This window comes from Haematobia irritans, chromosome 1, assembly GCF_050003625.1.
Source record: "Haematobia irritans isolate KBUSLIRL chromosome 1, ASM5000362v1, whole genome shotgun sequence".
NCBI lineage: Eukaryota > Metazoa > Arthropoda > Insecta > Diptera > Muscidae > Haematobia > Haematobia irritans.
Genome location: NC_134397.1, coordinates 3,179,701 through 3,193,139, shown reverse-complemented (window position 1 = coordinate 3,193,139; position 13,439 = coordinate 3,179,701). Strand labels below are relative to the sequence as shown.

General features: G+C 35.9%; 1 protein-coding gene across 2 annotated transcripts in view; it reads left to right on the top strand.

Moving 5' to 3' along the window:
* Positions 1-13,439, top strand: part of 5-HT2A (5-hydroxytryptamine receptor 2A) — a 136,126-nt gene that overhangs the window by 98,672 nt on the left and 24,015 nt on the right. For both annotated transcript variants that reach the window (XM_075288957.1, XM_075288955.1), the window contains 2 exons: positions 6,314-6,538; positions 6,801-6,999. In XM_075288957.1, the coding sequence (XP_075145072.1) occupies positions 6,314-6,538; positions 6,801-6,999 (424 nt within the window). The remainder of the gene's footprint in view (positions 1-6,313; positions 6,539-6,800; positions 7,000-13,439) is intronic.

Below are 13,439 nucleotides of genomic sequence, written 5' to 3'. Positions count from 1 at the left end.
TAGGTCAACATTAATCATCCAATAACATTAATGTGTAAAATAAATAGCCCAGACATCGTCATTGGCGGTTTTCACATGAATTTAATATCAAGAGTTCACTTCCAAGTTGATTCTTATTTATGGTCCTGTTATATTTTCCTACAATACAAGACAGCATCCTAATAAATTTTTATTTGTGAATACTTAACACACACATGTACATGCAAAGAAATTGTTATCCTTGCTTGTGATCTCCTAGGCTACTTTCCAAATCGAAATATATCATCACACTCCTTCAATATGCTCACAGACTAAAGTTAGTTCATGTTAGCTCATGTAATTGGAATAACTAAAATTTATATCATTGGGCAACCTCAAAAAATATACTCGGCATCTCGCCACCCACTTAGCGGAGATGTCTACAATTGGCCGGAATTGCTGTCATCACACAAAAAAGGAAAATAAATTCAATTTTCGTAGGAGTATTAATGCGACTTCCAAGAGCGACTCATTGTCACGAAAATATTTTTATCAGTCTAAAAGTGACAGAATTGATCTGTGTGGAATTATTTAGAAATTACTGGAAATGTATATTGTGGTATTTGAAGAGTCTTGACATTGTTCCAATTGAGATTATATTTAAGTACTGCTGTTGTATCAACTAATCAGGTTGCAGACAACATAAACCATTGGGAATTCAATAATATTAATTACCCAAGAACCATAAGTGATTCTCTACTGATTCTGAATAGTGCTCGATACCTAGAAATATCTTCAGGGGCAAACCATAATATTTACTACGTTTGCTATGAACCCTAGGACACCTGCTAAACATTTGGCCATGACATTATTGCCTCCTTTGTAACCATGACCATTTTTGTACATTTAGTGGTTTCAAGAACATTGTAATCATATTTCGTTTTTCTCCCATATAGACGACAGATATCACAGCGTAGCTTTTCTACAATCCATGATATTTCCAAGAAATAATAATAAATAAATACCTTAGGGTAGAAAATTAAATCTTTAGCTAACTTTAGACTCAAGGGTCTTCCCTCCTTTATATCCATGTGAAGGATTTGGTATGAATATGGACCCAATGATGTTTAATTTCATATGTTCAAAACGAAGAGGTTCCCATTAAAAGTTGTTTTTATTTACGCAGCAAATTCTTATGCATTTAACAATATAAAAATATTTAAATTGCATTTTTTATTTAGAATTCACCATGGTGCAGAGAAAAGTAAAGCTATCTAAGATCATAATCCTTAAGTCCTTGTTCAACAATGTCAACGTAGTTGATGATCTTGGAACTCTGTTTTTCTTTTCATGGCCGCTTACATTGTCTGGATTTTAAATTATCTATGCGTTAGGAATGTTGTTCATCTCTCCTCTATTTTTGTCTTGAATACTTATAAAATGTATGTACGAGTGGACGTAAATGTTCCAGCAGGCACTCGAACAAGTGATAAACATAATAACTCAGATATTGCAATACCATCCTGGACGTGAGTCGAATACGGCACTTTCGATATGTAAGACTAAACCACTTCTACGTTACTGTACTACCAAAGGCCACAATCAGTAAATCACGTTGTCGCAACTAAAGGGTGATTTGTTAAGAGCTTGATAACTTTTTTTTTTTAAAAAACGCATAAAATTTGCAAAATCTCATCGGTTCTTTATTTGAAACGTTAGATTGGTCCATGACATTTACTTTTTGAAGATAATTTCATTTAAATGTTGACCGCGGCTGCGTCTTAGGTGGTCCATTCGGAAAGTCCAATTTTGGGCAACTTTTTCGAGCATTTCGGCCGGAATAGCCCGAATTTCTTCGGAAATGTTGTCTTCCAAAGCTGGAATAGTTGCTGGCTTATTTCTGTAGACTTTAGACTTGACGTAGCCCCACAAAAAATAGTCTAAAGGCGTCAAATCGCATGATCTTGGTGGCCAACTTACCGGTCCATTTCTTGAGATGAATTGTTCTCCGAAGTTTTCCCTCAAAATGGCCATAGAATCGCGAGCTGTGTGGCATGTAGCGCCATCTTGTTGAAACCACATGTCAACCAAGTTCAGTTCTTCCATTTTTGGCAACAAAAAGTTTGTTAGCATCGAACGATAGCGATCGCCATTCACCGTAACGTTGCGTCCAACAGCATCTTTGAAAAAATACGGTCCAATGATTCCACCAGCGTACAAACCACACCAAACAGTGCATTTTTCGGGATGCATGGGCAGTTCTTGAACGGCTTCTGGTTGCTCTTCACTCCAAATGCGGCAATTTTGCTTATTTACGTAGCCATTCAACCAGAAATGAGCCTCATCGCTGAACAAAATTTGTCGATAAAAAAGCGGATTTTCTGCCACTGATTTTGGTAATAAAATTCAATGATTTGCAAGCGTTGCTCGTTAGTAAGTCTATTCATGATGAAATGTCAAAGCATACTGAGCATCTTTCTCTTTGACACCATGTCTGAAATCCCACGTGATCTGTCAAATACTAATGCATGAAAATCCTAACCTCAAAAGAATCACCCTTTACTACAGTATGCTGTACCATTCAAATTGGCGGCCCATTCTTTTTAGGTAAGTTAGACAATTCAGTGCCTTTGTGACTGCAGATGGTGGACGTCTATATTATCGGTTAGTGCTGCCCGATTCTATGTTTGGTTCAATGACAAGGAATCTCCTTTTTATAACCGAGTCCAAACGGCATTCCCCATTACGGTGAACCACTTAGTGAAGCTTTGAAACGCTCAGAAATTTCACCAGTTTGATCTGAGGGTGGATAATCCACCACTGAAAAAATTTTTGATATTCGCTCGAGACTGGCATTGAACCCACGACCCTTTATATGCAAGGCGAGCATTCTAGCCATTGCACCAGGGTGGCTGTGTGAGTAGAATTTTCGTTATTTTCAGCGTGCATGACTGAGTCGATCATTGTATACAATATGGAGTCCAAAAGCTAGATTGTCGTTGCAGACGAATGTCTCCGTCATCAGTAACGCTAGAATGATTCACGCTTACAACACGCAGAGAAGGAATATGATCACCTCAAAAATGTTTCAAGAGCAAAATGTTATTTTTGTACGGTGACCATGTAACATGTTTGTTATTTTATCGTCAAATACAACCTGCTTGCCGAAATCAGATACATGATTTCCGAGAAAATAACATGGTTGCGAAAACCATGTTACATGGTCACCACCAAAAAATAACATTTTACTCTTAAAACATGTTTGAGGTGATCATATTCCTTCTCTGGGTGAAAAGCCTCTGAGTTAATAATAAATTACGTCCTAAGACGGAACGGAATATCAATTAAAATTAATTCAATTAGAAGTATTTGGCACTTGTATTTTGATAACAATTCTCTTACGTCTTATTTTCGTAAAAATGACTCAATATTTCTTTTAAACGATTATTCTCTAAAAACATATACTGTCTATAGCTTTAAAAGGACTAAAGGGTAAATAATATTCGATATACACAAATATTGACATTTTTCAATGGTATATCATCTCAGTCCATACCTTTGGATCCATTAACATTGCCTATTCGTCAAATCCAAAGAATATTCTGCGAATATTCCCATTATCATGGCTTACATTTGACCTTTATCACAACTAAGTAAAACAAAAAAAAAAAACACTCACCTCATTCAATGGTGGCAGGTAAGCAGAGGGATTATATTTCAGCAAACACTGGGGAAGAAGAGGACCTTCTTATCCATTGTTTTCTTTACGCACTCCAAATTCGAACAAATGTTAAAAGGGGCATTTTGTTAAGGTGATCTCCAAATGATACAAATCCTGAACTAGGCTAGAGTGTATTAATTTACTCTTGGGCTTGCATATTTGGAATACGATGCGGAGTATATATTTTAATCATGAGAAGTAGTTTTTCTGTAAAGGACAACAAAATGAAAAATAAAACAAAAGAGTTTCCTCATTTTCAATAGAAAGTACTCTACATAATAGATAGTGAAAATAAATCTAGGAAAATAGTACATACATTGTTTTAATGGCTTTCCTGCATTTCGTTTTATACACTGAAAAAAGAGCATGTCCGACACCAAAGATTTTGCCTTTATACCTTTAAGACATAATTTTGGACAAAGAAGAAAACTTTATATCGGAGAAATACGTCTTCTGCGCTTAAAAGCGCATTTGTATTTTAAGGACAATCGTTCTAGGGTCTCAGGACTATATATTTTTTAGTGTATATCGCTGTGTCTGGGTCGCGAGTTCATCTGCCAAGCTGTATGCATTTTTTTAATAATTTCTCCTTAAATTATATCTAAAAATTAAGTAAATTTATTTTTATTTTTCTCATTGGTGTGGGGATGGCTTAGCCCCGTAGAAAAAATGTCTACCTCCGCCAAAGCCCTCCCGTTATATTATTTCCAAAGAACTTTAATTTCAAATATTAAAACGTTAAACCTATTGTATGCCAAATAAAAATTATATTTTTTTCTCTTTTGATCTATTATTTACAACATGGAAATTCAAATCATTCTATGAAATTCAAATCAAAAGTTCAGCTCTCGAAAATTCTCTGCCTAGAACCCTTGACTGAAGATGCCGATGAAGAGAATCGGTTTTATTTACACCACTTTCGTTATTAAAATGCCAAGTTTATTTGTAAAGCTATTTAATCCCACTAAAGGTTAAAATTATGATGAAATCCTCATTTTATTGCGATCATTTCAAATCCACTTATCTTGCTATGACATAAAGCCATCAACATATACATGTGTACCTAATTAGGGGAGGCTCAGATTTGTATGTGTGCATGTGCCTACAGGATACTAACATTAGCTCTAATACAAAAAATTCTTTGTAGACCGAAAAAATAAAAAATACTCCTTAATGAAGAACAAATTTTTGCCAAAAGCGTTTAATGTAACACTTTTCTCATTTATTCATGTCCAGTGTTGCCAGTATTTTTCGAGCTCTTGTCCCAAAAATAAGACGCTTTCATCCCCAAAAATTCCCCACAAAAATCCCCAAATACAGATTTTGGCAAGGATAGGCTCTGCCGTAGAAAATACAATCCCTCATCAGAATTAATAATTGGTATAAATAGTCATCGGATTTGTATCTTATGCAAATCGTCTTCTAAATGCTCGAGAAATAAAAAAGGGAGTTGGGTCAATTTATGTATTTATTAATCAAAACTTAGTTCTGAATAGCCAAGAAATAAAATTGGGTGATCGATCAAATGGCGTTGTAGCCCCGATATGAACTCTATTATATATGTATGGTATATATTTTCCAAATCAGTGATAATAAATCAAAACCCGATTTATTGTACTGACCCGATTTCGAAAACTCCCCACAAAAAACCACAAATTTGTGGAAATTCCCCACCAAATCCTCATGTCCCCAAATTAAAAATTTTGCCCCCATTCACGAAAAATATCTCCGATTTGGGAAAAAGTCCCCAATACTGGCAACACTGCTCATGCCAAATACCAAAATGTTGATGTCTTCTTATTTCCACACGAGTGTGGAACTTTTTTACTGTGGTACAATATCAACAAAATGATAGGTAACAATTCAATCTATGAGTAATCCCATGACCGGTACAGCACTAATTCCTGGTATGTATGGACTAGTCGCAATTCTGGTCAAAACGTATGGAAGGTATCATTCACTTTATCGTGGGCTTCTCATTAACGTGGTATATTTACCTTTACACAACGGACTGAATAGTCTAAATGAGCCAGAAAATAAATCAGATTGCCACTTTAACCAAACCTACCCTTTACACGTCCTGGGACAGCCCCATGACTCATAAACCTTAAAAAATTAGGTCGCATAATTTGTCACATTAAAGCTTAAAATCTTAAACTCAATGAAAAATTTTGCTTCTTCAACTAAATCGAACACTCAACAATCGTTCCACTGTCCTTGTCTATTGTTATCCTGGCTCTGGAAGAATAAAGAACTACAAGCATATGAGTCACATATTCATCTGAATGTGCTTGGATATTGCAATTAACTGCTAATCACACACCAATTAAAGATAATTAAAGCAAACTCCAGCAGACACATAAACTGTAGGGCCATGAGGACATAATGATAAAAGCCTTTGAGCACCTTCAATTTGCAAAGTCATAAAGGAAATCCTCTGTCATGTTGTCATTAAAACAACAAAAGTCATAAAAAATCTTCTTCTGTGAAGTAATCTTTGGACCTTATGGGATATTACAAACTTCAGCGATTTGGAGCTCATTACATTTGTAGCTCCATTCAGTTCCATAACCACATTTATGCTGTCATTACGATACATTCAAGATCTCCTTGTTTTTCTTACTTTACTTACAGGATATTGGCCTCTGGGTTTTACATGGTGCAACATCTATGTAACCTGCGATGTATTGGCCTGTTCGTCTAGCATATTGCACATGTGTTTTATTAGCTTGGGCCGGTACCTGGGCATACGAAATCCTTTGGGCTCGAGGCATCGTTCCACCAAACGCTTGGCCGGCATGAAAATAGCAATTGTTTGGCTTATGGCCATGATTGTGTCGAGCTCTATAACAGTACTGGGTAAGTGTGTTGTTTATTTAGCAAATACGGCATAAGAGGAGAGGTGTGAATGTTGTTGCCTTCTTAATGGCGGTCCTTATATTCGATGGACATACATATGTGGAATATTCAGCAAATAAAAATAGAGAACTATGGTTAATTTAACGAGCATGGAGTGGAAGGCCAATGGTCTGCCTGGTGTACAAATTAATTGCTTCGAATGACTTATTTTGCAATAAATTTACAATGTTTTCTCTACCTCTCTCTCTTTTATTCTCTGTAGGCCTGGTCAACGAGAAGAACATCATGCCTCAGCCGAATGTTTGCGTTATAAACAATCGAGCATTTTTCGTATTCGGCTCACTGGTGGCATTCTATATACCCATGGTCATGATGGTCATCACGTACGCGCTGACCATACCATTGCTACGCAAGAAGGCTCGATTTGCTGCTGAACATCCGGAGAGCGAATTATTTCGTCGGTAAGCCTCCATTTGTATGTAAAATGTGTGATTGTGTGAGTTTGTTTTTCCTGCACTGAAAACAAAAGCAAAAGGATAAATATTTGGCTATTTCGTGCTAAAGTTGACGTTAATTGTTCCATTGAAGCCATTAAACAATGACATACAAGAGTTTATATAATAAAAAATGGTCTTAAAAATGGTGAAATCGAAAACCTTCACCATCCCAATAGTACATGAACGATTTATGGTCATTTAATATTTACGAAAATTTTGAATTTAAAACTCTAAATTAATCTCAATAGTTTATATTTTTTGGTTGGAGCCAAGGTAATCTCTTTTAATACATAAAACAATTTGTCCGTGGAAAAGGATGCTAGACTCCATGTTCCATGTGAAATTTGGTATGAGATTTTTTTTTTTTTTGGCACAGGGACTAACTGTGTTGGAAGATACCACCATGTTATAAAGATTATAGCTTCTTAAATGAGAGCGAATTCACAAAACGTACAATTTTGCTCTATCGCTAGTTCTCAAAGCACAATGATACCGAATTTTTGCATAACAAGGTTGGCTGATAAGTCCCCGGTCTGACACATAGATGGCGTCGCTAGTATTAAATGCATAATATTTTTATATAGTACCAACCTTCAAATGATTCGTGTCAAAATTCGACGTCTGTAAGTCAATTAGTTTGTGAGATAGAGCGAAGCAACTTTTGTTATTGTGAAAAAAATGGAAAAAAAGGAATTTCGTGTTTTGATAAAATACTGTTTTCTGAAGGGAAAAAATACGGTGGAAGCAAAAACTTGGTTTGATAATGAGTTTCCGGACTCTGCCCCAGGGAAATCAACAATAATTGATTGGTATGCAAAATTCAAGCGTGGTGAAATGAGCACGGAGGACGGTGAACGCAGTGGACGCCCGAAAGAGGTGGTTACCGACGAAAACATCAAAAAAATCCATAAAATGATTTTGAATGGCCGTAAAATGAAGTTGATCGAGATAGCAGAGGCCTTAAAAATATCAAAGGAACGTGTTGGTCATATCATTCATGAATATTTGGATATGCGGAAGCTCTGTGCAAAATAGGTGCCGCGCGAGCTCACATTTGACCAAAAACAACAACGTATTAATGATTCTGAGCTGTGTTTGCAGCTGCTAACTCGTAAAACCCCCGAGTTTTTCCGTCGATATGTGACAATGGATGAAACATGGTTCCATCACTACACTCCTGAGTCCAATCGACAGTCGGCTGAGTGGACAGCGACCGGTGAACCGTCTCCGAAGCGTGGAAAGACTCAAAAGTCCGCTGGCAAAGTAATGGCCTCTGTTTTTTGGGATGCGCATGGAATAATTTTTATCGATTATCTTGAGAAGGGAAAAACCATCAACGGTGACTATTATATGGCGTTATTGGAGCGTTTGAAGGTCGAAATCGCGGCAAAACGGCCCCATATGAAGAAGAAAAAAGTGTTGTTCCACCAAGACAACGCACCGTGCCACAAGTCATTGAGAACGATGGCAAAAATTCATGAATTGGGCTTCGAATTGCTTCCCCAGCCACCGTATTCTCCAGATCTGGCCCTCAGCGACTTTTTCTTGTTCTCAGACCTCAAAAGGATGCTCGCAGGGAAAAAATTTGGCTGCAATGAAGAGGTGATCGCCGAAACTGAGGCCTATTTTGAGGCAAAACCGAAGGAGTACTACCAAAATGGTATCAAAAAATTGGAAGGTCGTTATAATCGTTGTATCGCTCTTGAAGGGAACTACGTATGTTGAATAATAAAAACGAATTTTGACAAAAAAATGTGTTTTTCTTTGTTAGACCGGGGACTTATCAGCCAACCTGTTACTATTCTTATGGATAAGGAAATTAAATAAAGGGTGATTCTTTTGAGGTTAGGATTTTCATGCATTAGTATTTGACAGATCACGTGGGATTTCAGACATGGTGTCAAAGAGAAAGATGCTCAGTATGCTTTGACATTTCATCATGAATAGACTTACGATCTGCCACAACGTCGAATTTTCAGTGAATGGGCCCTAGAAAAGTTGGCAGAAAATCCGCTTTTTTATCGACAAATTTTGTTCAGCGATGAGGCTCATTTCTGGTTGAATGGCTACGTAAGTAAGCAAAATTGCCGCATTTGGAGTGAAGAGCAACCAGAAGCCGTTCAAGAACTGCCCATGCATCCCGAAAAATGCACTGTTTGGTGTGGTTTGTACGCTGGTGGAATCATTGGACCGTATTTTTTCAAAGATGCTGTTGGACGCAACGTTACGGTGAATGGCGATCGCTATCGTTCGATGCTAACAAACTTTTTGTTGCCAAAAATGGAAGAACTGAACTTGGTTGACATGTGGTTTCAACAAGATGGCGCTACATGCCACACAGCTCGCGATTCTATGGCCATTTTGAGGGAAAACTTCGGAGAACAATTCATCTCAAGAAATGGACCGGTAAGTTGGCCACCAAGATCATGCGATTTGACGCCTTTAGACTATTTTTTGTGGGGCTACGTCAAGTCTAAAGTCTACAGAAATAAGCCAGCAACTATTCCAGCTTTGGAAGACAACATTTCCGAAGAAATTCGGGCTATTCCGGCCGAAATGCTCGAAAAAGTTGCCCAAAATTGGACTTTCCGAATGGACCACCTAAGACGCAGCCGCGGTCAACATTTAAATGAAATTATCTTCAAAAAGTAAATGTCATGGACCAATCTAACGTTTCAAATAAAGAACCGATGAGATTTTGCAAATTTTATGCGTTTTTTTTTAAAAAAAAGTTATCAAGCTCTTAACAAATCACCCTTTACAAGAAATTTCTTGGCAAAATATAGATGTAAATAATTCAGAATTAGCGAATTCGTAAACCAGAACGTGGGGGATTATCTTGAACCAAATTTATATTTATCTGATCTTTTCAATAATGGCTCCTCTATACTAGTTTGGCTTTTGAGGTAACTCTGAGTTAATCATTAAATAAAGTCAGAAGTCTATGTTATTATACCCAGGGAAGCCGCTATAGGCCAATGGTTAGCATACCCGCCTTGCATACAAAAAGGTATAGGTCCAATCCGGTAGGATGATAGCAATAGTTTTTGTGATTCACAAAGTGCGATGGCCTGCGACTACCTGTAGAAAGGCAAAACCATCTCAAGGCTGAACTATACTGAATTATTGGTCCAATTCGAGACTGAAATAAAAAAAAAATCTGTCACTGACCGAAGACAAAATACTCTTTCACCATGATAAAAATGTGTACATTTCATTACGGCATAGTTGGTCGAATTTTTATCCTATCTACCGTAAGAAGACCCGCTATTCACAAATGTCAGTCGACTAAGGAGGTCTTGTCATATTTTATAGTCAACATCAATCGCCACTTTTTCCAAATTTCAGTTTTTTGGAGGTTAGATTGATTTGATCTAAGCAAAAAAATCGCTTCTGTAATATATGCCCTAAACACATTTTGCTTCAAGCATATATATTTTCAGGATTGGTCCAAACAAAATATTGTTTGTATTGTTCTAACATATTATGTTTTACCTTAGGCATACAATTTAAAACAATTTAATGAAATTTTCTTTGTGTAGATATATTTTTAAGGTTACTTCCATTCTTTTGCTTGCAGCATACTCTCTAGGTCTGTCTTTCTAAACACATATATGTTTATAGGCTATTTCTAAATTAATATATACTTGCATCCAAGCATATTATATTTACAAACATTTTATGTCCCAAACATAATATGTTCTAACATATATGTCCGAAAAATGTTATGCTAGTTTATGGACATTATATGCTTGCACTTAAAAATATTGTGTTAAAAAATTCGAGATCCAAAAATACAATTTTTACACCCAAAAATATGAAAAACAGTATTTTTCGTCCGTTTAGTTATCTAAATTTAAATGGACCAATGTATGGACCAATTCCAGTTCTGATCAAAACTTATGCGATTGTCATCAATGGAGTAAATGTACATTTTATGGAAAGACTTGAACTTATTACTAACGGCACGTCCTGGGACAGATTCGATAAATTTTGATTAGCTGGAATATCGTTACCCCAGATATGCCCGTCAGTGACAATTTGCACCATTTTTCGTGGGGTTGTTATTAAATACTTTCAAATCAATTGTAGTCATTTGATCATTTAATAGTCCTGAAAGCATTTCAAAATTTCATTTATACCAAGCAAAAACGGAGGTCAAAACCTGCTTACCAGAGAATTCGTGTCTTACTCCCAGCAATACCGTATGCTTCAGAATAATGACTTACCATCACAGGACGGATTCGGTTCCCATATATCAGATTTTCAAAAGTACTACGACGTAGTATATTTGGCTCATCTTACAATTTAGCTCATGGTAATACTACGCAAAGAAGTATTTTCTCAAGTAATCAAGATTTTCATTTATTAACAATGCTTACCAATTTTGAACTATGTTATATCCAAGATTATTTGTTAATAAGGTTTTATGCTGGGTAAGCTTTATCATACTCAAAGACGATTGACCTCTTGTAGTGTTGGAGTCTGCTCCAATAAGAAATTACGTTTTATGATTGACGGAACCCATAAGAAAATTTCCCAACAACTCCCCACATCAGTCAAAACAAAAAAAAAACACTGTTTGTTTTTTTAGGTTTTATACTAATGGAATTTTAAATTTTTGACAAGGGTTGCAAAGTATGTTCCGATCTCTGTCTGCTGTCCAACATACAATAACCTTGGAGATTAAATTCTACCAAAAAGCTTAATTTACATAGAAAAATTAAATAAATCAGTTCCATTAAAAGTTATACTACATAGTATTGCTATCTATATCCAACCAAAAGTCTATATGCATATTTTACTCATATAACATTTTTTTAATATAGGATGTATTTCGAAAAATTATAAATAATTTTGACAGTAAATATAAAGAGGAATCGTGCTCAAATGTTCTCACAGTACTCATTAAATATTCGCTTTATTCTAGCTTTAGTTTCACGAAGCAACAGCGACAGCGGGACAGCGAAACCATCCAGGGATGATATGTTACTATTCTCAAGCATACTGTATTGCTGGGTATATACGACACGCAGATAAGGAATATGATCACCTCAAGCAGGTTTCCATAGCATTATGTCTGTTGCAAAAATATAGTTTTCTCACCAAACATGAGCATTTGTGGATACATCTGAAACATAATTTCCGAAAAAGAATATGATTGCGACGAACATGTTATATGTTGTCCGTCCAAAAATAACATTATGCTCTGGGTGCAGATAAGGAATATCATCTACTGAACCAGTTTTTTTTTTACTGAGTTGGGACAAAGGATATAAATATAACAACAATTTGAGACCATATATTACTTGGTAAAATGGTGCAATAGTTTTGTCCATATATCTGGCAACATCGTAGTCTCCAATATAGGAGCAATAATTCCAGGTTCTTTTTTTTTTTTTGCTACTGGCAGGTTAACTTCGAAAATAAGATATATCGCTCCATAGTTTTCTAAAGTACATAAATCATTGATTAAATTTAGTTGCAATGAAAATTGTAAACTATAAAAAAAAAACAAGTGTATACGGTCGTAAGTTCGGCCTGGCCGAATCTTACGTATCCTCCACCATGGATTGCATAGAAAGTTCTACTAAAGACTGTCATCCACAATCGAATTACTTGGGTTGCGGTAACACTTGCCGATGGCAAGGTATCTTAAAACTTCTTAACATCGTGTTCTCAATTGTAAGTTAGTCCATACGGGGTATATATTAAACAAAAAAGGCAGATTAAATACGTAAATAATTCAGTTTGACAAAATTTTCTATAGAAATAAAAGTTTGACAAAATTTTCTATAGCAATAAAATTTGACAAAATTTTCTATAGAAATAAAATTTTGACAAAATTTTCTATAGAAATAAAACTTTGACAAAATTTTTTATAGAAATATAATTTTGAGAAAATTTTCTATACAAATAAAATCTTGCCAAAATTATCTATAGTAATAAAATTTTGACAAAATTTTCTATAGAAATAAAATTATGGTGGATTATTATTGGGAATCGGCTATATATAACTATAGACCGATATGGACCAATTTTGGTACGGTTGTTAGCGGCCATATACTAGCGCAATGTACCAAATTTCCCCACGTACAAAATTTCAACCGGGTCGGATGAATTTTGCTCCTCCAATAGCTCCGGAGGTCAAATCTGGGGATCGGTTTATACGGGGACTACATATAATTACGGACCGATATGGACCAACTCCTGCATGGTTATCAGAGACCATCCATCATCCATGAGGCTCCGGAGGTCAAATCTGGAGATGGGTTTATATGAGGGCTATATATAATTATGGACCGATGTGAACCAATTTGCATGGTTGTTAGAGACCATATACTAACACTATGTACCAAATTTCAACCGGATCGGATGAATTTTGCTCCTCCAAGAGGCTCCGC